Genomic DNA, 24123 nt, shown 5'->3' with positions numbered 1-24123 from the left:
GCTAATGACCTAAAAGTATTCCGAGCTTTCCCAGTGACTCCTCCAAAGGACACTGACTCAAAGTGCGTGACTGGACAAGAAACTCGTGTCACTGGAGTGACAGGGCCATTTTCCTCTATTGCAGGATACCCAAAATGATTATAATTGTCTTTTAATTAAACATGTCATTCACTATATTTATTTGTGTGATGTGGATATGACATTTACATCTATAAATTATCCCCTTAATGCCTTTTGAGTGTCAGTTTTCATCTATGTACAATAATATTAGTATATATTTAGTAATTTCTATTCAATTCTATTCACGAAAATGTATTCCAATGTTATTTACATCATTCACCATCTATCTAGTCATATGTATGTATTTAGGACATGAATAGGGAATTTCATTCAAAATACGGTACAAAACCATCTAAATAACTATATCATTATAAGAATTATAATGATATAATTATAAGAACACTGTATTTAGGAGAAATAGGAACATTTCTGTTTTTTTTTTTTCTTTTTTGTTGCCCTGACTGTTTAGCCAGGATTTTCTTGGGGCGCCCCTGATTCCTTATAAGACAGGGGCGCCCAGCCCACTTCACCCCACTGTCCAATCTGTCACCAGAGTGCGGCCACCGTGACAAGTACACACGCATAAATACCCCCGCGGTCCCCTCAGCGCCTTGCGAGCGGCGGGAACCCCCTCTCACTTCCAACATGGCACCCAAGAAGGACCCTAAAGCAGCGGCACCCGCAAAGAAGCCCGAGCCCGCGAAACCCGCGGCCGCGCCCGCCCCCGCCCCCGAACCCGCGCCCGCGCCGCCCGCAGCCCCCGCCGTAGACCTGTCTGCGGTCAAGGTAAAGAAAGACTCTTCGGAAAGGGAATTTGGCGAATTTGGGCGTGGTGATGTCATAAAAATGACATTTTTTCCCCTGTTGCCGGGAATTCGATTTAATTTGCGTCATTTAAAAAAAGGGGGCGTGGTTAAGTGGAGACGCCGATCACGTCCAAACATGGAACCCGCGTTCATAGTCATAAAATATATTCCAACAGGTGTGAAGTTTCTCGAAGTTTCTATTGCTTTTTTTTTTTTTCTTCAACAATGTCAACAACGCAACTCCACGGCAGTTCTTTATAACGTGATTAAAAAAAGTTTAAATATCTTGGAGATGAGATTTAAAAACATTATATATTTTTAATTGTTTTGCCCCATTAAAGTCTATCCGGACCTGAGAAAATGTGTTCTTTGCTCTAACCAGATTTCCATCCATTCATTCCCATTATTCCCATTTTTCAGCAGGGCCTTTTCATTTTCTCCATCAGCTTCTTATTTTAGATACTACAGACTGTGTTAAATGTGTCCCTGGGGAAATATATGCAATGGCGTGCATAGGATGTTGCTGAAATGCTGCTTTTCCTTTTTTTATTTTGCTAATACGACTCCTTGCTCTGGTGTAGGTGGACTTCAGCCCTGATCAGCTTGAGGGTGAGTTCATTTCACATTTCTTTTAAAACTGTTGCCTGTTGTTACAACTTGCATTGTTTCAGCCAGGCGGGGCTGCAGGGAGTGGAAAGTGCGGGTTGTGCTGTCGTCAGCACTCTTGGATTTTACTTTAGTCAGTCAGAGGTGACGCAGGCTATATAAGGATTGGGGTAGTATTCTTGGGAGAGTATCGATTCCACCCGCCTGTGCTGTAAGTGCCTCCCACATCCTGGCCACAAGGAGCAGCTGGGCCTGAATGTAAATCCACGAAAGCTCCTCATCTTTCAGCAGATTGCTTCCCATTGAGCCCACCATAGGGCCAATAGACATACCTGGTTCTTGTGGAAGTTCCTCTGAGGGGAATTAATCCCATTGGTGGAATTCATTAATGATTATCTCTTTATAACCCGATGGTCAGATCAAGGGTCAGTTATAAAGTTCCTTCATTTTTGTCACAATTAATCTAATCAAATCTAACTAATCTAATATAAATTATAATATAATTTAGGCAACATGAATGTCCTCTGCATGATTCCATATCTAGTCATGGATTCAATATTTTTTTTAAATCTTTAATATGTTGTCATTCATTCACTGCAGATCGATTAGTTCTGCCTGTATTCAAGCTCCACATGCTTCTGATCTTTAATGCAGACTACAGGGAGGCCTTCGGTCTCTTCGACAGAGTGGGTGACAGCAAGGTGGCTTACAACCAGATCGCCGACATCATGCGCGCTCTGGGACAGAACCCCACCAACAAGGAAGTGAAAAAGATTCTGGGAAACCCTTCTGCTGATGGTCAGAGGGGACTGGCAGTTTGTTTCTTCTGCTTTCATTGGAGATGACAGTTCCTCTTGTATTTTTGGCTGCTGTGTTTTAATGATTCCATAATGCGAGAGGATAAGGGGCAGGACGCTGTTATATGTACGCTGTCTTCCACACCCAGACATGGCCAACAAGAGAGTGGACTTCGATGGTTTCCTGCCCATGCTGCAGACCATAGTGAACAGCCCAAACAAGGCTAAATTTGAGGACTACGTTGAGGGTCTGCGCGTCTTTGACAAGGAGGGCAATGGCACAGTTATGGGCGCCGAGCTCCGCATCGTCCTGTCAACACTGGGTACGATGGTGTGAATGTACATAGTGATCAGGGGCAAACATGTTGAATGATGGGGTTTCAAGTTGATGGAAGTCTCAGGAAGTTCATTAAAGTGCTGTGTGTGGTTCCTCTTGCAGGTGAGAAGATGACTGAGCAAGAGATCGATGCCCTCATGGTCGGACAGGAAGATGAGAACGGCTGTATCAACTTTGAGGGTCAGTATTCTGCTCTTGTACTTTTTCGCATCTAATGGATTTTTTTATGTTTGTTTGTCTCATGGTTTTTCTTTTTTCTCGTCCCTGGCATCATGCAGCTTTCGTCAAGCACATCATGTCTGTGTAAAAACCCTGTCCCTGTCCCTCGTGTTGAGGAGATTGAAGAATTCCTGCAGAGACCCCATGATGTCAGGACATCCACTCATTGTTTCAAACACCATCTGAGAAACGGATAAAAAAGGACTATAGGATGTCATTCCTAAACCATTTGTTTTTATTCGTACTTTCTTTTTTTTAATGTCTGACTCCTTTTATTTATTTTACCCTTTCTTGGAAGCCACGCCCACATTTTTGTTCTTTTCAGCCGACATTTGGTGCTGTACGCTGTGCCAGGAACCGTCTTGGCGCGATGGGTTGGCCGTGAGGGAGTTGAGGTGAGGCTGACTGTCAGCCCCTCTATAGTCCTCACAGTCTGGACCTGTGATGAAGATCAGAGGTGCTAAGATGCTGCCCACAGTCATGGACTGTTCACTGAGTCCCACCATCCCTCCTCTAGTCTCTTTTTTTTTTTCTCATTTCACATAATAAACTTTTCAATAAGTACCACTCTTATACTGGGTCACAATTTGCATTTTTTTTACAGACCAAAATGATTAGCTGTACTACAAATCTACATGAGCAATGTATATTAGAGTATAAAAAGATACATAATTTAATGAAAAAAGGTGAATTTTCATATTTGCTATGAAATTTGCTACACATAAAGTCAATTATTTGTGTATGTAAATACTTATTACGGCGGAGAGAATCTCAATACAGAAATATCCAAATTCTGAAAAGTGTCTTCATTCATCCAGCCGGTACTTGGTTGAAAGGCTATCCATTTTGAATTAAATTTCAAACAACAAATTAACTTTTTCCTAAAGTCTTTATGCATGCAACTGAATCCCAAATCCCAGGTAAAATAATGAAGGCATCTCCAAATGCAAAGGTTAACTCCATAGACCACTGCGATGAAACATTGGTAATATTTCCCATTTTATTGTCATAACTGTTAAGAGCATTTGATATTGGTATTATATCAACAGGAGAAAAACTGCAAACATCTACATGACCTTTTAAATACATTTACAGCTGGTTTTTGGGAGATGGGTGGCAGAGAGGGAGGCAGGACAAGGGTGCAGAAAAACACAGAAGCTAACAAACGACAGGTCCTAGGTGGGGTGGGATTTAACCACAAATGACGACAGAGAGAAAAAACAAAATACTGGCGCACTTTCATCAAACAGATGCAAGAGGTGCTGAGCTTCCTGTTCTGAGATTGCTTGTTTTTGTCAAGATTATTTTCATCATACATAAAAGAAAACTTGTAGCATCCAAGTGTAACCTGGAGGAACAGGGGTTCTGTAACACAACAAACTGTGTCCAGAATAGCTGCACCCTAAAATTGACTCGTTAAATAATAACCACAGCTCCGTCCACAAAACTGCCAACTTCTGCAACCTGCGGTGTCCATTCTCAGCTTGCCAGGGTTGTAGGATAGAAGGAGGCACCCAGGTCTTGGTAACACTGAACAGTGCTGAGTACAAATGTGTTCCAGCAACGGAAGCAACTGTTTCGCCCTTGACAGCACGTGAGAACTGTGAAAAGAGAGCTGTGGTCTAATGCAGCTTTAGAGTCTTTGGAGCAACGTTTATTTCTATTTTTTGGGGAAGAGACTGGTACCCTCCCTTCCTCTGGCAGTGCTGAAAGATGGATCACCAGGCCACATCGTTGCAGTCAACTGAAACAATCAACAATAAGCATAACGTAATCACTAATATCTACAAAAAAATGTGAAATGCACATTTCTTTTAATTCAATGACCCAGGTAATAACTTACTAAAATCCTTTTCTTAAATCGAGATAGAAAATAGCCTTTTTTGTACTAGAATTAATACATGCCATATCATACCATTATCTAGTTTTGCAATTATGCACTTGTACAGATATTATTAAGTAATTGTGAGTAATCTTTTTTTTTTTTTTTTTTGAAAATCACTGACAAAGCGCCAGTGTATTTATACATGTTTTATAGCTATAGGGTTTTATCATACGGGATGGGTGGGTGAACGTGTCTTCCTGTGGAGATTTCATGTCCATGCACGGATTGAGAAAAAAGGACTTGCTGCATGGAATGGCCACATCACTTTCCTACTGTAGAAAAAAAAAAGCTGATCAGAGACCAGTCAACCCGAACCCTGGCCCCGTCTATCTACGTTGTGCAAACAGCTAAAGCTGATCTTGAATCAGAGGTTGAGGCCACTATCTGTACACATCATAAAAAAGTCGAAAGTAAACGAGGAGAAAAAAGCGCTAGTATCACTAACTAGTCGGAAATCGAACAAAAATAAATTGACAAAGAAATTCCTTTTTTTTCTTTCCCTCTGAGAAAGTCACTAGGGATTTCGGGAAGTTGTTGGTCAGTTATGCAGATGACTGGAGAGAAGATCTTGACTGTGGGCTCTGGCTCAGAGTGAGGCTGTGAAAAGGGGTGGTGGGGTATTCAAGGAGGGAATCAGCTGAGGATCTGCTGCTCACAAGCCCTGCTTGGCCAGGGCAGCGGTGACATCCTCTGCCAGGGTGGCCAGCTGAGGGGACTCGAGCATATTGATGCTGCCAGAGGACGACATGTGGCTATGGTGCTGTGGGGACAGCCCTGGTGACTGGACAACAATCTCAGCTCCATGGTCCACACGGGCCTTAGCTGAGTCCCGAAATGAAAGCTTGTGGCTCTCAATCTGTGATTGAAGTTGAGTGGAAAGCAGGTCAGAGTGTGACAGAAAAAGTGTGACACATTCACTTCTGTCAGTCTGGTAAATGTGTGAGACCCACCTGGATGTTTCCTCCACCAGGGGTGTGGTGGGCATTATCAAGAGAGCCCACTTTAGCGTGGGCTTTTTCTTTGAAGTCCAGCTTCACACTTTCAATGCGAATATTTCCACCTCCTATTCACATGACGTTAGCAAAGAAAATAATAATAATAAAAAACAGCACCACAATGTACTGCCCTGGGCCCAGTTGTTCAAAAGGTAATTTTAGATAACAGATTGAATCGAATCTTGAAAATGGGAAAAGAGGGATTCTGAAGTCAAATCAGATCACCTAATCCAATCTCAGTTTTAACTTGGATCAAACTTTTCACTCAATCATTATGTCTGCTTGTATCAGCCCCGGACAGAAATTCATGATGCTGTACCTTGCAACGGATTAGCTCAAACTAACCAAATCAGTTGAGATAGCATGTACTGATCTTCAAATAACAAAAAATATTCATGATGGTTGTGTTGCTTTGGAAAACCAGCATAAAAGTAAAATACAAGATCCTGAATAACAAAACAAGGGAGTTAAAAATTCAGATAATTTTTATCCAGATTAAATTATTTGAACAACTGAGCCCTGATGTACCGCATGTACACATCACAATAGAATGTAATATGGGATTTTACAATCATTTTAATTGGAACTTTGCAATGCAATATTACTACTATTAGTTAATATTAAAATCCCAAGTAATATCAACATGTTCCTGAACAAAACCTATTTAACTTGACATCCTATCCAGTAGATGGTGGTATTGGTCTACAAATATCCCAAGAAGAGCAGTGGTTCGTTCTATTGCACTTGACTGATGAAACACCAACCTGGCCGATGGCGAATATTATCCAGCGAGCCACACTTGGACGTCACATGACTCAGGTTCATCTTCTTGCTCTGAATTTGAACCTACAAGAGACACATCTTACAGGGTTTCTGCAGGTTTAAAGAATTTAATACTTTTTAAGACTTTTTAAGAGTCCAGAGTTTTTCTCTGCAGACACTGTGAGGGCAAGATGCTCTTCTAAAATGAAAAAATCTCCATAAGACTTTCTATAAGGGAGGTAGGTGGAAGGGAAAAATTGGTTTTGGAGGAAATGTAGAACTGGGTGTCATCAGAGTAACAATGAAAAATGAAAATTGATTTTATATTTTATGAATATATGGCCAAGAGGGAGAATCTAAATAAAGAATAAAAGAGGTACTAATACTGAACCCTGGGACACACCTGCAGAAACAGGAAACATAGATGAAGAGTGGAATTTAAATTGAATAAACTGAATGCGACCTGAGATCTATGAGGTGAACCAGACGAGGGGAATATAATATGTTCAGAAGGATATTGTGAGAGGTGGTATCAAATGTCACACTAAGGTCGAGAAGCATGAGGATGGTGAGAAGACCAGAATCAGATGCCATCAGAAGGTCATTGGTGATTTTTAACTGTTTCTGTGCTATGGTCGAGGTGGAAACCAGACTGAAATTGTTCATACAAATTATGTTTATTGAGGTGAGAGTGGCATTGAGAGGCAACAACTTTCTTGAAACAAAAGGAAGGTTTGATATTGGATAAAGATTATCAAAATTATTCGGATCTGCACCAAGTTTTTTTGAGAATTAGATTTACTGAAGCAGTTTTCAGATATGATGGAACAATTCCAGTGTTAAGGGAAGAATGGATAACAGTGGTTATGAAAAGCACCAATGAGGGGAGACAAGATTTGACTAACACTGTAAAGAGAGGGTCATGCTTGATATGTCAGTTATGGAGGGAAGCATGAAACTTGAGAATAACTGATATGGAGGCAGCATAGGAATATACTTCTGAGTAAGAAGCCCTTACAGTGTTAATTTGGTGTATATCAAGAGATTTTGAGAGTGAAATAAGAGAGAAAAGAGAGACTTAAAGTTACCTTCACAAGAACTAATTAAACTAGAGTAGTATGCAGATTTAGGTGAGACAATGCAGTTCTCATGTGAACCTGTAAGCCCTCAAGCAGCCCAGGAGAAAAAAGGTACAGACCTATGTTGAAAGGTAACATTAGAGCAAATCATTTAAAATGTTTCTGACAACACCCTAATATGAGAGACAGGACATGCATAAGCACGCATATGAGCAAAAGCAGATTTGAGATACTCTATGCATGGTCTCATCATTTTATGTAACAACTCAATTCCATCCTTAGCTGAAAACAAGACTGGGAATGTATTTTCAGAAGAAGACCACTGTGATTTGCAGGAACCTAAATAAAAAAAGACAGTCAGATGTCCCCTAAGGGTGCAATTTGCTTGTCTCTTCAGTGTAAGTGGGTGTGTGTTCTGAAAGATGCAGGGTATATCATCCTCCCCTCGAGACAGGAAGTCCAGCCACAGGAGATGGTGGGAGGAATTGAAATGAAGAGGAACACAGCATGTTGGCTGTAGGCCTTTTCTTCACCTCACTATCATCTGATTGGTATTTACTTTATCTACTTTTCCAAAATGTTGGTTTATGAAAATGAATGGTAAAAAATATATAAAAAAGAGGGGGAACAAACCATATTCTAAAATGAATATGTGCTGCGCAGTGTTGGGCTGTAAGCACAACCCCCAACTGTGGATGACGGGCCCTAAACCACAGTCTGTTTCTGACTGAGCAGACACATGCACATTTGTGGCCTGCTGGAGGTAATTTTGCAGGGCTCTGGTGGTGCTCCTCCTGTTCCTCCGTGTACAAAGGCGGACGTAGCAGTCCTGCTGCTTGGTTGTTGCCCCCCTACAGCCTCCTACATGTCTCCTGGTAGCACCTCCATGCTCTGGACACTATGCTGACAGACATAGCAAACCTTCTTGCAGCTGCTCGCACGAAAGTGTCGTCAGCCAGAAAGCATAGGAACTGAGAAGTGGTCTGTAGTCCCCACCTGCAGAACCACGCCTTTAATGGGGACGTCTTGCTGTTGTCTATTCCATGTGAAATTGATTGTCAATCAAAAAGGAATTGCTTCCTAAGTGGACAGTTTGATTTCACAGAAGTGAGAGAGAGAACTTTCTATATAAATATTTCTTACAGATTAATAAAATGGTTTATCAAACGAACATTTGAATATTTCAGGTTAAAGTACCTACCAGGAAGGAGTGTTATTTTATGAATAAATAAAAACACCCTCGAGGTTATAAAGGTGAGAGTGAAAATGCAGGTTGGGGAAGAGAGGAATATGAGGCAGAGATGGAGAGGTACATACATTGCCTCCAATGGGTGAATGCTTCAGATTATCCTTGGATCCACACTTTGACTGTATATGACTCAAGTCCAGCTTCTTGTTTAAAATCAGAATCTAAAAAGATACAGAAATCATGTAACAATGTTGTAATGGAAATGAAAAACAACAACAAAAAATTAAATAAACAGAGACGTGCCATTTTAAGTATGTCAGTGGTATGACAGTGAAAAGACAACAGAAAGACAGGAAGTGCCCAATGGTAAAAAGTGGATGAGACACACAGTTCATGAGGACCATATAGGAAGTGTGGCCGTGAGTTCAATCTGTCACCTTATACTTTGTTGTACATCACCACGTTGTGACCACCTTCACAAATTGTGATTGAATGGTGACTTATTCAGGCATTTTAGTCTGAACTAAAGCTGAGTCAAAAAAGCAGGAAACATAATACTTGTGCCAGACTTAGCACCATATATAACCCACAGAGATATATTGAAAAATAGAGTAGGAGACGATAAAGACGAGAAATAAAAAATATATATTTCAGGTGTGTCTATGAGTCAAGTGCTCATATGTCTTTTCTCTCTTTTCTAAAGCAAGTATTCCTACTGTTTAATACCAGTGGGTCAGAGGCAGGAATGGGCGCCCATGTCACAGAGTGTGCAGCTGAGAAATAAAGGGTGAATGAGAGCAGACGCAGGACGGATGTCAGGATCCACGCCGAACTGCGCTGGATGGGAGTTTGGCTTCTGTGTTGCTAGGAAGCAAACACACCAGTAGGATTGGTCAGTGGCTGGGTGTGAGGGGCTGCGTGTGAGGCTACAGGAGTGGGTGGGGACAGGGCACAGGGTGAGGGGACAGCTTGCTGAATATCACTACAGAGCAACTCTTCACGGTCATCCATGTGTCGCTCTGAGTAGTATTCACAAAAATTCTTATTTGATGTATGTGGTGGGAAAAAACAAGGCTATTTAGACATGATGCAGCCATATTATCACTGCTAACCTAACTCTATTGGAATAGTATAAAATTATGATTGCTCATGTACAGCACAACCTAAATGCGATCACCATCCAGTATCATTGCATACATGTGACAGGTCAACATTTTCGAAGAGACGATAATGTCAGCACTCCGCTCTAACTTTGAGGATTTAAATAGATAAATAACTTGATATTAGTTTATCTTTTTCAAGATACCACAGTTCTTTGTACTTACTTAGGAAACTGGGAAGCTTAGCGCTGCGCTTTCGAATATAGAGCCCTGTATGTTCACTTTCCTCTGAATAAACTGGAGTATCCGAAATATCTGAACATTGCAATATCAGACTTACTAACCATGCCTGTATTACTAATACAAGAGTAAAGATTTACAACGATCCTACTTTTAAATGATGTAAAAAAAATTAAACATTTAAAAAAAGCAGCACCCCAAGGATTTCACTCTGCATTTTGATATTCCTGGTTAAAACTGCCATTGGTATAATAGCTAAAATATTAAAATAAATATTCTTATGCGATAAACATGTTTTTTCATTATTCAGCATCTTAAGGAACAAATACGTGGTGAAAATATCTGTAGTTTATTCTCTGTCTCTCACAGAGTTAGTGCTAGATTAACACTTATCTGTGTTGAATGTAAATGGATGCATCTCACTCAGAGAAGGACATTTTACTGCCAAACCCACAGATGCTCAGGTTAAAAACTTGTGGTACAGGGAGCCAGAGGGATAGATGTTTACAGTGCTGTTTGGACCGAGTCTATCAGGACACCACTGGGGTTCAACCTGCTGAGCCCGGAGGGGACACGAGTGGCATGGACAAAGAGAGGTTTGTACTCATGGGAAAAAAAGCCAGGCAACCAGAGCAACAGCATAAACCTCTACGCAGCAGGTCTTAAGAAAAAAACTTGAAGATTCAGTCCAAGTTGAAGACAAACAGCTAAGAAAATATATATATATACACACACACACACACACACAGTACAGGCCAAAAGTTTGGGCACACCTTCTCATTCGATGTGTTTTCTTTATTTTCATGACCATTTACGTTGGTAGATTCTCACTGAAGGCATCAAAACTATGAATGAACACATGTGGAGTTATGTACTTAACAAAAAAGGTGAAATAATTGAAAACATGTTTTATATTCTAGTTTCTTCAAAATAGCCACAATTTGCTCTGATTACTGCTTTGCACACTCTTGGCACTCGTTTTAGATATTTTTTCAATTTTTTTCCATCAGCAAAGAAACATCCAGTAATTATGGCAGCTACGTCCAAAATGAAATCTTGGCCCGGCTGATTATAGTTATTTATAATATTCTGTATTTAACTGTTAGTGTGAACATCTATATATCTGTAATGACTTTGTGTTTAGTCTACATGAGCTTTGACTATATATATAACTATATAACTTAGTGAGTATATTAGTATACACAACAGTTGCCCAGCCCTACATGTAAATATATAAATAAAAACCTGACAGCAGAGTAGACCCTGAAGTACAAACTTCCAGCTATCCAGAATGATACTCAGAGCACAAGCAGACACTGCATCACAGCATTGCTGTAGCAGAGGTCACACTCAGGCACACTGGCATCAGCTGTCACACACCCAGACACCTCCTTCTTACAGGCTGGACACCCAGTGTCACTCTTGTTTAAGGCCTTCATCTGGAAGACTGTCTTTAGAAAGACACTCACAGTCATCCGGGGGTGAAAGCGTGTTTGGGATGAGACACATTGAAGGCAAGAATCTTTCCTCCGGGGTCTCTGCAACAACACTGAGTTGCTCGTTTAAGGCAGGAATGGATCCCCAAATGTTGATCACTAAATAGCTACCATGCGTAAATGATAAAAAAAATATTATGTCCCTAATGATATTTGCAAATAATATTACTGCATTAAAAGAGTAATTTAGAGTGAAACGTCATTGTTTAATTTTAGTTGGAAAAGAAATTATAATGACTTTAGTGTTGTACAATATAAGAATTCAATGCAACTTTAGCACTAGCTGAATAAAATTAAAGCAAATGCCTTACAGTTACATTTCAAAATTAGATGACTAGATGACTATGAAAACAGCACGCTACTAATTTTTATAACAGGGAATGTTTGCAGTTGTTACATGCATGTGCAATAGAGTCTTGACTGGTAATACTCTATTGTAATATATTTAGAATGTAGATGTCATCTTCTCTCGACCAAACACATTTCTCTGTTCTGCTGAAATCACCTCCAGTCAGACCATTGCCAGGTCATTATAGTAAGCATGCAGGATGTTATTTGCATACATCTACAGAACAGTGGAGAACACTAGTGGCTGAGTATCATAAATCTGAGCATTACACAGTATTAAAGTAAAAGAGTGTGTTAGTGTGGGTAAGATAATGAGAGAAAGTGTGGTCATAAAATGAATTTTCTATTATACCTGAATTAATCAATGCTCATACTACATTGTTTTGCTAATTCCAATGTAAAATCCTTCAATAATATAATTCTTACTACTCAGACAGTGCTACATAAAGCCAACACAGGATAAGGGTAAGTACTAAAAAGCTTAGAAGGGAGATAAAGGCCAATTTTTTTGTGGCACTATATAGCATGACATAGCATGCAGGGACATCCAGTACACAATTAGAATAAAAACACAGATCATTTATTTGCATTTTGGTAGCAGCCGTGGGACGTATTATGAAGCAGTTGGGTCCTTTACCTACATTTGCACATGTCTTATGTACTTAGTCTATTATAGAGCCACAAAAAAATCAGGCCCGTCGGAAGAAGCGCATAATACATTGTGGAAAGAGGTCAACAGGTCAGTATCTGAGCAGTGGGACGTACCTGCCCCCCTTTTGGCTGATACTTGATGTTGTCCGTGGAGCCGATCTTGGACCTAATGTTCTTCAGGTCGGGTAGTGGCTGGTTGATGACGCGTAGCTGCTTGGGTGTGGTGGCGGGGGACTTGGGCGGTGTGCGAATGATGGCCACTTTCTTCTCCTGGGACAACAGGCTGATGGATTTGGGTGTGCCGGGGGTTCCCGGGGTGCGGCAGGAGTAGCTGGGTGGGGTGCCAGGGGTGATGGCTGAAGAGCCAGGAGTACGGGGTGTGGAGTTGCCACTGCGGGCCGAGCGGGACCGGGACGTCTCTGTCCCTGAGAAGGCAGGAATAGATAAAATGACAAGTGAAGTGAATGTCATTGTGTTACACAGCACAGCACACAGTTCACACAACGAAATGTGTCCTATGCTTTTAACCATCACCCTTGGTGAGCAGTGGGCAGCCATGACAGGCACCCGGGGAGCAGTGTGTGGAGATGGCACTTTGCTCAGTGGCACCTCAGTGGTACCTTGGCGGTTCAAGATTTGAACCGGCAACCTTCTGATTACAGGGCCGTTTCCTTAACCGCTAGACCACCACTACCCCAAGAGATGAGACAAGAGACAAGATGAGACAAGAGATGACTTATCTCATCTTACCTGCACTTTAACCCACTGCTAACTTTAAATTGTAAATATCCTACACTGTATCTTATTTAAATTCAACTTTTAATTATCTTTGCTTGAAACCCTAGTTTAAATGTGCATCTGTTCCCAACGTTATCTTGCTTTACTTGTATAGTGACAATAAATCTATCAATTTATCTATGAAAAAAATGAACAAACAAATGGAAAGCAAATGTTTATTTACTCAGTGATGTAGATGCCTTACCACACCTCATGAAAAGCATAATACAGAAAATACAAACAGAAGAGCTGTGGTCCAAACTGTTGGCAAAGTAGGAGGAAAGGAAAGGAACGGCGGATTGGCACTCACTGCCTGCAATGCTGTGAGCTCTTCCCGTCCTATACTCTGCTCTGACCTCAGTTCGAAAAGCTACAGGAGAGCAGCGGGAGAATAGGAATAGCAGCAGAGGGATCCAGGAGAGAGGGGAAAAGGGAAGGGGAGAACAGGAGGCAACAAGGCAAAGAGGTAAAGTCAAGCAAGGAAGGGACAGTGCTGCAAAGCCACTGAACCGCTTAAGCATCATTGTAGGCCAAATAATCAAAATCTTTAAAGACCGCTGCACCCAATGACTGCATAGGTAAGTGTGTTTTGACAACATGAGCACTAACCAACTCATTAAGATAATAATACATATTTCAATTTTTGTTTGTTGAAAATTTCAATATATTTGCACACATGAAATCACGTAAAATCATGCCAATCATTTATAATGTAAAACACTAAAGCTAATATTCTGTAGGTTTATTTGTCATCAATTTGTGTGCCAGGTCTCACATGTGGGCCGGCGTGGAGCTGTGGACCCAGAACTGGTGATGGAGGTGGAGCTCTCCTCAGGCTCGGCCGGGTGATGGCGTCGGGTCAGGATGGAGGCAGGCCTGGGCAGGGATGACCTCTTCTCTGGGCTCCGTGAGCCTCCATCCTGTCACACAGTTAACAGGTCAATTCTGTGGCAGTGAAGGCGACTCAAAAGCCTCAAAAGCTTATTTGTTTAGAATTTAATGTTTCTGAGTGAAATCAACCCAGTTAACATAACACATTAAAGCTAATCTATATGGCAGTATTTTTTTCCTGGAAGTAGTGCTAATGTAACTGTTTGCAAAGCATGTCTGGGCTCAGTGCTACAGGCTGAGGTAATATAAGCCCCCCTTACCTGTGCTATGTATCTGTTTGGTGAGATGGAGTCATGGGGGCCAGCAGAGGAAGGGCGTGGCCCATGCACCTCAGCCTCCAGTAGAGGGATTTTTTTAGGTTCGGAGCAGGCAGAGCTGGGGCGTGGCGGAAGGACAGCCACCACGCGTGACATAGATGTGGGGATCTTTGTTAGTGGAGAGGGGATGGGGATCTGGGTGTATGGGTGTAGCATGCAAAAAAAATGTTCAAATAAAAATTATGAGAGGATGTTTGCAACTCAATAAATGAACATGAAAAACTATATGGATTCATCACAAAAACATACTTTGTAAAGCCTTTTTTACGTAATAATAAATATAATACAATAATATGAAATATGACTGTACAATGATTTGTTGATGAATTTCCTTGCTCTTCATGAATGCATGCAAAACACATGAACTTGATGGGAGGGGAAATGTGGCATTTAAGCAGTGCAAGGTGTGACTATAATTGTGCAGAAGTGTGACTAACTGGAATGACTGGGGTCTTTAATTCAGGAGCTCAATTGTAAACTAAATGTCAGAATGCTTCCTTGCATAAGTAAATATTAGAGCTTGTCAGTATGTTCTATAACACATAAGCATGTAGGAGATGCAATCCATAAGATGTAATTCTAAATACAGTATCAATTTGGGAAATAAATACGAAATAAAAACGGAAAATATTTCTGGCAAACAAAGTAGTCTTACAAGAATGAAGGAATATAAATATATATTTCACAGGCTATTTTTTTTTTTATTTTGAAGAATGCAGAAAGAGCAATGCAGGTTCCTTACACATTTTAGATATGATTAAGAAAAATATTGGCTACACTGGTAGGAAAGTGGACATTTGATCCTACAGGTCCTAAAGAACTAGACCATTGCTAAAATATACTTAACATAAAAAAAATCTGCCTAATACATAGTTATTATTACCATCCAAATTTTTACCTATTTATGCGCTCAGAGCAGTCAAAATTCCAAACATTTTATGAAATAAATTTAGTGAAGGAAACTGTGTATGCAAAACACAGGAAATACTAAACATTCAGAAGAATCACTCTAAATGTCCATACTTGTTGTGTTTTACTTGCAATTTGTTTATGAAAGAAAATGGGCTGATAGTTGCCTAATGGGTAAAACACTCACCTATGAACCAGAACACCACAAAGTCACAGGTTCAAACCCCACTTAATACCATAATGTCCCTGTAAATACTGATATTAAATTGTTCTGGATTAGGGCGTCTGATAAATGCCATAAATGTAATGGTAAAATACAAAAGTATTTAGAAGTCAATTACATTTAAACACCTTGATTAGAAGCATGCTTGCATTTAAGTGTGTGGTAAAAAGCGTATCTAGTCCCCATGACAGCAACTTAGCACAAGTCAGCAGAAAAAAAGAATTATATTCTTACAGAAGTCCTGTCCCGTGAGTGTCTCGCCACACTGAGTGGTTGCCGTCCATCAGCAGAAACTGGAAACATAATAAAACACACTAAAATGATTAAAGATGGGATTATAATTATACAATAACACAAGTCATAACATGAATGATGCACAAAGAAAGGTCTACACAATAATCATGAGCAACGAATTATCTATAAATGTTACTGCAGCAATGTACTGAATACCCCGCACTGTTGGACAATGTCTGATGCTCAGTTGGTTATTAGGGCAACAAGACAGGCTGCTTTGAAGTCTTTGGCAAAGAGAACTACAGAAGCTAAAAACTGTTACATTATATAAGAAACCCCCTCAGAATGTTTAACTGGGGCAATGCACTAATTTATTGGACATCTACCATCAGCTGAGTCCTTGAATAGAACAACCAAGTGACAAATCAGGAACTGTGTCGCAGCAAAGCTAGGACTGAGCCGCATCTCAGTTCCTGTATATCTGTTCAGTGTCGGAAGTGGATTTTCAATACACAACATTTCTATCTTCATATGGAGAGAATGAGAATCTGAAGTTGAAGTGTGACGGTTATAAGACAACAGTGTGATAATGTTTTATTGCAATGTGAAATGCAATGAACAAAATGGTGCAAGTATCCATAAAATGCAAGTAAACTAATTAATAAAAAATCAGATAATTTGTAGAAAAAAAAAAGGAAAACCATCCATATCGAGTAAACTGAGAACACAAATGATGGCAAATACAACAAAAAAGAAAAACAACACAATAAAAAAAGATGAATACAAAATGCCGAGATGGTGTGGTATGTCCTGTTTTCCAGACATATGGCGAGCGACTTCAGCCTCAGCTCAGTTCACCTGTGGGTTTCCTCTTAGCACACACATGATGTTGGGCAGGCCTAGGATGTCTGACTGTAGTCTTTAGAACACTTTTCCGGGAGGGAGAGCGAGTCTGAGGTTCTGTTTTTTTAGGGAGTTCAGCCTTCTTAATCACAGCTAAAAGAGGAAGACACAAAGTCAAGGGAAGAGAAGGGAAAAGGCTGGTACAAGCAGGAGGTAACTTTACAAGTTGCTATCAGTAAATACTAAACAAAATAAAACAAAATTTAACCAAAAGAAGGAAGAATGTCAGAGATACAGAAAGTGAAATGTAAACTGGTCAAAATAATCAAAGAGGAGCAGCTAAAATCCAGTTTTCTCAAGTATTAGTTTCACATAAAAGCATTAATATGTACATAATTGGTCATAATCAACAAGGTGGACCAATCTTACTGAAGATATGCAAGATATGATAAATTAATTCTATGCCACATTTCTCTTGGAAATATATAACTCTTTTAAGAAGTTGACATTAAATTGATCTAATGTGACCTAGGAAAAATCACAGATAAAATGTACTATACATCTGAAATTCACAACATTTCACAATGTAAAAATACATTTCATGATATGGAAGCCAATTGCCCGATTCCTTCTACTTAAAAATACTTTTCAGTATAGATATTTACAAAAACCAGCAATACAAATTCATGACACATGAGTCAACTGGATTATATTGTAACAAGGAAAAACGAGGGGCATAAAATAAATATAAAAATATAGATATAAAAAGAGACATTGAAAGCATCACCACATCAAATGTAAAGCATAAACCTTTTTTCTTCTTTATGTCCTCCCGGGGAAGGGGAAGAGGCTCTTTACGCACTGGCTTTCGCTCAGGAGTGGACACTCGACCCTTTACCCTGACCCCCTTGGCTTTCTGCTTTACAGGTTTCTCAGCTACTTGCTTTTTCGCAGGACTCAGCACTTTGGGTAGAGGCTCAATTTTCTCAGTGGCCATGCTCCTGTCATCATCTGCCAATCAGAAAAATATGAAATATGTCATTGTGCACATTCACAATTTAGCAAAATTGAAAATTGTCTTTTGTAACTTACCTTGAGTATCTATCCAGGAGCTGTCTAAGATAGAATCATCAATAGTAGTCTCATCCTTGTAGTCATCATAACTTTCAGTAGGCATTTCAGACTCGGGTACAACCTCTGACTCCTTCGCAGGTGAGGCAGGGGACTCAGCAGCTTCCGGGACATCAGGAATCTCCTCCAGACTGGCTGCTTCCATCTCAACTTCCTGTGCTAATTCAACAGACTCCTCCTCCATATCCTCCTCCTCTTCCTCCTGATGGAGCCTCTGCACAGCTTCCTCTTCTGGAGGGGCAGAGAAGCGCACGCTGTGCCCTGGCTGCTCTCCCTCTTCAATGGTCTGCACGACTGTGATGAAATCATCCTCCACGGTGACTACAGACTCGATGGCAGCACAAGGCTCTATTGGTTCCTCTGCTGGGGCACCAGCTCCTTCCAATACCTCATGGTCCTTTTCCTTCTCATGTGCCTCTTCCTTAACACTGGGGACAGGTATCTCCTCTTTCTTTTCTAAAGGCTTCATTTCTGGTTCCAGCAGAAACTCCTGTGGCTCCTCAGCTAATTCAATGTCCTCATCCATGTCCAAGTTCTCTTCCACCTTCTCCTCCTGTGACTTTTCATGTGCACTGCAAACAGGAACATGTTCCTCAAGAGCAGGTGAGGTAGGTACCTCTGCTTTAAGAGTGGGACTATGCTCCCCTGCCTTTTCAAGAATATGTGCAGTAGGCTCTTCTGGCTTTTCAAGAACTGGCTGGATAGGCTCCTCTGGCTTTTTGACAGCATGTCCAACAGGAACCTCTGGCACTTCACAAACAGCTTCAGCTGATTCTTCAGTATTTTTTAGAACAAACTCATCTGGCTTGTCAGGAATGTTTTGGATAGTCTCCTCTGGCATTTTGTCAGCAGACTCAATATGTTCTGGCATTTCAAAAACAACTGGTTCAGGAGACTGCTCTAGCTTTTCAAGATCAGGATGATTTATTTGGTCTGGCTTTTCAGCAACTGGTTCAGTAGGCTCCTCGGGCTTTTCAAGTATGGGTTGAGTTTTCTCCTCAATCAGTTTCTCTTTGGCATGTTCTTCTGTGTCTTCTTTCATCTGTGGTACTATATCCTGAGGTTTCTCTTCCTTTTTAGTCTCAGCCGCTTCTACTGATATCTTTTCTGTAGATAATTTCATGGCTTCTTTTAATTTGGCTTCAGTTATTTCAGGTTGTTTGGCCCTCTCTGGCTCGAGGTTTACTTTTTCCTCCTCTGTAGTACTCTCTACTGATGATGCAGGAGATGGTCTTATGGGTCTTGCGATCCTGTCTTTTGCTACTCCCGTAAGCTGATATACGTCCTCAGCATCTACCTCCTCGTAGGCCTCCTGGTGCACAAGGTCAGGCTTGTTTTTCACTTTCTCCCTCAGTTCCTGCAGCTCACGTTCCTCTTCCACACTCAGTGGTCTGTCTTCCATTTCAAGTTTACGGATTTGCCTTTCATAATCAGCTATCTCCGCATCTATTTCTGTTGAAATAAAGCTGGCTCTGTCACCAAAAGCCTTCGAATCATCTACAGTTACTGTCACTGTTGGGGTAACAAAAAAGTCAGCTTGGGTCTGCCCCACTTCAGAACTAGTCTGATCTGGAGATTCCATACTCTCAGCTATTTGTTCTTTCAGATCATCCGTTGCAAACACATCTTTGTCAACTGAAGCCAGAGATTTGTCAAGTGTTTCGGGCTCTTTGTAGACATTATCTATTTTGTCTTTAGGACTCTCAGCTGTTACTGCAGGACCTGCATCCTTTTCTTCTGATGGCATTGTAGTAAATATCTGAGGTGGCGAATCCATTGGACTGTGAGCATCAGCAGGAGAAGGCATAGGGCCGGAATATTCGCTAAAGACACAGTAGCCAAGGTCCTCTAACTGACCATCACTTTTTGCAGCTTTCTGACTCTGGTCACATAGAGCTACCTGAGCTAAAGAGTCGCTTATCAGGGCAGTAACATCTGCAGGGACAGACTTCCTCCTCATTATCTCAGGGTCTGTGTTTTCGGACATCAACCTTGACCGGGTACCTGCCAGGTCAAGCATTTCAGGAAGATCCGGAGCCATCACTGTCCCATTTTTGTAGTACTTTGGAGGAATGGGTGACTCTGGAGACTCTGTCTGAGGGCTGGTCTTTGAACTATTGGTAGTTACCAGGGGTGGTGTGGAGGATGGCATGGTGACAGAGGCTGAACTCTCCAGGATCAGGGGAGGGAAAGCAGGGAGTTTCTCCACAGATGGAGTTGTGACTGGCAGATAGTCAGCAGACTCATCCAGGCTTCCACTGGTATAAGACATGATATCTGTAGCTAATGGAGTGAAATTTCTTGGACGGCCTTGACCGGGATCCATGCCTCCAATGGGAATATTAAGGGAGTAACTTCTTTGCTCCAAGGCCAGTTTTCCTGGTGAGAGCCGACAATCATCCTTCCTATCAAGTGGCGGAAGAATGGTTTGCTCTTCTGAAGCGCTCTTCCGACTGTCCTCTGCAGGCTGTGTCTGAGCCAGTGCACTGTAACTTATTTCAGGTTGAGAGGGAGGAGACGGGACTCGCTTTTCATTTCCCGCTGTGCTCAACTCATAATAACCTTCCCCTGGCACTCTGACTTCATCTTCCTTTAAAGTTGTTGTCTCAAAGTAGGCGGACATGCCAGACTTGTCTTTAATGACATCGCCATGTTTGTCAAGAACTGCACTTTCCACCTTTCCCTTAATTTCAGTGCTTTTTTTTACAGATGCATCTGATGACTGGACAGTCACAGTTGCTTCTATTTTCCTTCCTCCTGGCATCCAAAAAGGTTCTTCATCCACCTTCCCTTTATGTGTCTCTGGCTGAGATTTTATACAGATTGAGTCCAGACCTTCGGGTAAGGGCTGTTTCTCGACACTTGTTTGTCCAGACAGAGTGTCAGATTGCTGAGATGAGGCCTGAGGAGTGTCATCAGCATGGGTCTGGTCATTAGAAGTGACGTGCTGGACATTCTCTAGTTGTCTCTCTAACTCAGCAAAGTCCATGCCAGTGGGTGCAGTCCTCTCTCTCCCAGGCCTGTCTGAGTCCATCTTCAAGCCTGAAATCAAATCTTAAGTAGTCTGTTTGTGTTGCATTTCATAACTTGTTTTGTCTTGCCTAGCCTTTGTACATCCGCCAGGCCAACACAAACACTGAGAAGCAAAGCTGCATCTCACAGCCAGTGACTCAGCAGATGGATGAGACAAAGCACCACGTACCGACTGAGGTGAACAGGACAGTGTCATGGGTGTGACTGAAACCAGCATGCAGCACCACAATGTTGGATGAAGGAGATCCAATAGATGGAGACACCATGAGATTGCTCTTGATATGGAACTCAGATCTATCAAAGGTAATGTTATTTTGTTACATAAAGTACATTTAAAAGTGACCAAAAGGCTTTCATATTTTATTGCCTGTTAAAACAAATGTTGATTATGTTGATTAACATAATAGACCTGATGCAATGAAACATATGAGAGTATGAGAAAAAAAGAAACAACACATGAACTATATTAACAGCTCAGTGTCAGATGGCAACAACAGCAGAAGCAATAATGAAAAAAAATGACAATAAAATAATAAAAACCACAACAGTACAACATAAAACAATCACCAGATACAGAGTTGCTCAGAATTCCACACATAAAATATAGGTCATAACACATGCTGTATGAATTGGCCATGTCTGCAATGCAGTTGTCAAAATGACATAGCAATGAGCAACAACCAATGATAGCAGTCGGCCTGGCAGTGTAAGCATGACAGAGCATAAGGCTTCACCAACATTCTAAACAACTGTGCCTGGAACAGCAGTTAGGCGCATAGGACATACAAGGGAAGAGCGAAAGAAAAAAATATAAAGAAATAAAAATAAAACAAAGCTCTTGCCACAAAAGCAAATCACCATCAAGCCTGTGTTGCCTTGCAGCTCCAGCAAATATTTGTCCTTTTTTTTTGCCATTCCTCTACATTTGCCTGGTGTCACCGCTAAACTACTTCTCTGAAGTGAAGGGAGGAAACATGCAGGCTAGTAGAGGGGAGGACACACCTTCCTCAGGGCTCTCCTCCCACCCTGCCTCATCCGTTCTCCCATTAGAGTCTTCAGTGGCAACACTAGCTGCCTCCAGCTCAGGCCCGGCCTGCAGACAGGGCAGGGCCTGGGGTTCACTTAAGACCTCTGCCTGATCTAGGAGCTCATCTGGGGTCCCCTGTTCAGGTTCGTCCCCACTCCACTGCTCCTCTTGCTCCTCAACAGCTGCTGCTGTTGCTGCTGCTTCTGCAGTCTCCTCCTCCTCAGCAGCTGTAAGAGCCTCTAAGGTCTCTTCTTCTTAAAGAGGTGGGGGGAAAGGGGGAAACATCAAACCTGGGCTAAACATCAACACAGACTTGGGCTACCTGGACAGGAAGTATAGGAACACTTTCAGCTCTGTTAGGGTGGAGGCCTACAAAAAACACAACCGAATGTAACCTTTGGCCAATGACGTTTATCTCTGAACCTGCTGCATTACAAAAAGTATGTTGAAGATTGTTAGTCATGCAATGAGGACTTATCGCATACACAGATATACAGATACATATGCTATATTCTATAATTTCACAGCATTTAAAAATATATTCTGTGCAATGAGACGGAAATATCTAATTGCCCAAAGCTATACGTTTCTAGAGAACCCTGTGGACAGGTTTTGCATATGATACATATGCATTGGAGAGTGCATTCCCCGAGCACACAAGACCCTGAGCACACATTGCACGTCACACTCGATAACAGGCTAAGCATTTCCACTGTGGCAACACAGCACGTTGAAATATATAATGGCAGTATTCCATATTGCATGCAATTTTACTGTTCTGCTGAAAGGCAATTTGACTAATTTTACTCATTAATTATGAAATAAATAAAGGGATGAAAGTAAATGTGTATAGCAAAGCATTTCTGAGCAAAGAGCGAACGTTCAACCCTTCAGCACTGTAATGTGTCCACTGGGTGGGCACATTAGTGCCTCAGCTGTCAGCGCGAGCTCAGAAATCCTGCTTAGCCAGGGGAAGCCGCCACTCAACAGTGTCGTCGGCAGCTGCTGATCCAGGCTGAATGTGGACAGCTCTGGGGTCAGACCACAGCAGGGAAAAGAGAGAGAGAGAGGAACCGAGTGTCTCAGACTCATGTGAGACCCTCGCGACAAACAGTTCAGGTTCGAGAAGAGGACACGGCTACGCTGCTTTCAGACTGTGTTCGGGAGAGATATGAGTGAGTCTGTGTGAATGCCAATGCGTTGAGTGTAAGAGCTGAAAGTCATCCTGTGGTCTATTGCATGTGCACATTAGCAGTGGGGTCACAGGGGGAAGGTGCTGGATGAATGTGGGATTAATCTGTAGTCCAGATGATGCACACAGAGGGCAAAGGTCACATGGGTTTCATGAGTCATGCATGGCTTTACTGCTGATGTTTCAAGTCATTTGAATCACTGTTAATGTGGAACTACAGTCAGGTATTTAATGTAAAATTATATGTCAATGTTATTAGCATCTATAAGTAGCCAAATGACTTGGTATAAGATGTTAAAACAAACACAAATCTTCACACAAACACAGAGGGCGCTGATTTTTGAACATGTACACATGACAAAAAAAGACACAAAAGGAGAGTGAAGGACTAAAGATAGGAGTGGGGAAAGAAAGGTCAAGGAAGGAAGCGGGAGAAAGAAGAGTGAATAAAAAGGGGTAAGAATGACGGAGAGGAACCATGCGCGGTTCACCTTCGATCTGTCTAAATGCGGCGGCTTGCCCTGACGGGCGAGAGCCAGACCGTGTCCACTCAGGGCTGAACAAGGGGTGCTCATAGTACTCCTCGTCGGAGTGGTAGGGGTCATCTTCGGGCACAGACACAGAGATGGAGGGGGCGAGGAACTTGCACCTCTCTCGAGAATTTTGGAAGCGTCGGAGAGGCCCAGCCACCTCCTCATCCCCTACATCTACAAACAGACACAAGGAAAATAACTGCAAGGAAATCTGGAGACGAAGAAGGAGAAAGACAAAGTGAGAGGGAGAAGACAGAAAAGGAAAGGCGAGAGGATAGAAAAGGCGTGAAGAGGAGGTCCAGAGACGTTTAACGGACGACAGGGAGAGGAATGCCAAAACAAGAGACACAGACATGTGACCAGAAACATAGAATGCTAGTGGGGATGTCAGAGCGCCATGCTCAGTGTTAACTCTCATATGCTGAGATGTTCATTGTAAGATG

The 24123-nt window shown here is 41.6% G+C and overlaps 2 protein-coding genes across 24 annotated transcripts in view; one reads left to right on the top strand and one right to left on the bottom strand.

The window, feature by feature from the left end:
- The first annotated feature begins 654 nt into the window (after positions 1-654).
- On the top strand, positions 655-3398 carry myl1 (myosin, light chain 1, alkali; skeletal, fast). Its single transcript, XM_028991378.1, has 6 exons — positions 655-846; positions 1448-1475; positions 2127-2270; positions 2419-2592; positions 2709-2786; positions 2885-3398. The coding sequence occupies exons 1-6, from the start codon at positions 706-708 to the stop codon at positions 2911-2913; spliced, it is 594 nt and encodes a 197-aa protein (XP_028847211.1). The 5' UTR covers positions 655-705; the 3' UTR covers positions 2914-3398.
- Positions 3399-3806: 408 nt separating this feature from the next.
- map2 (microtubule-associated protein 2) overlaps positions 3807-24123 on the bottom strand; it is a 76560-nt gene continuing 56243 nt past the window's right edge. For 7 of the 23 annotated variants that reach the window (XM_028992081.1, XM_028992080.1, XM_028992087.1 and 4 more), the window contains 14 exons: positions 23639-23854; positions 21931-22209; positions 17857-20937; positions 17575-17775; positions 16780-16917; positions 15922-15980; positions 14499-14690; positions 14123-14267; positions 13658-13717; positions 12685-12995; positions 8864-8956; positions 6470-6551; positions 5661-5773; positions 3807-5566 (listed from right to left, as the gene is read on the bottom strand). In XM_028992081.1, the coding sequence (XP_028847914.1) occupies positions 5363-5566; positions 5661-5773; positions 6470-6551; positions 8864-8956; positions 12685-12995; positions 13658-13717; positions 14123-14267; positions 14499-14690; positions 15922-15980; positions 16780-16917; positions 17575-17775; positions 17857-20937; positions 21931-22209; positions 23639-23854 (5174 nt within the window). In that variant the 3' untranslated portion in view covers positions 3807-5362. Of the gene's footprint in view, positions 5567-5660; positions 5774-6469; positions 6552-8863; positions 8957-8991; positions 9600-12684; positions 12996-13657; positions 13718-14122; positions 14268-14498; positions 14691-15921; positions 15981-16779; positions 16918-17574; positions 17776-17856; positions 20938-21097; positions 21896-21930; positions 22210-23638; positions 23855-24123 lie in introns of those variants that run through there. The other 16 variants (XM_028992100.1, XM_028992102.1, XM_028992103.1 and 13 more) reach the window with 12 other exon arrangements.

Source organism: Denticeps clupeoides, chromosome 9, assembly GCF_900700375.1.
Source record: "Denticeps clupeoides chromosome 9, fDenClu1.1, whole genome shotgun sequence".
Lineage (NCBI taxonomy): Eukaryota > Metazoa > Chordata > Actinopteri > Clupeiformes > Denticipitidae > Denticeps > Denticeps clupeoides.
Note: the sequence above shows the minus strand (reverse complement) of the source record. Positions and strands in the feature narration are given on the sequence as shown.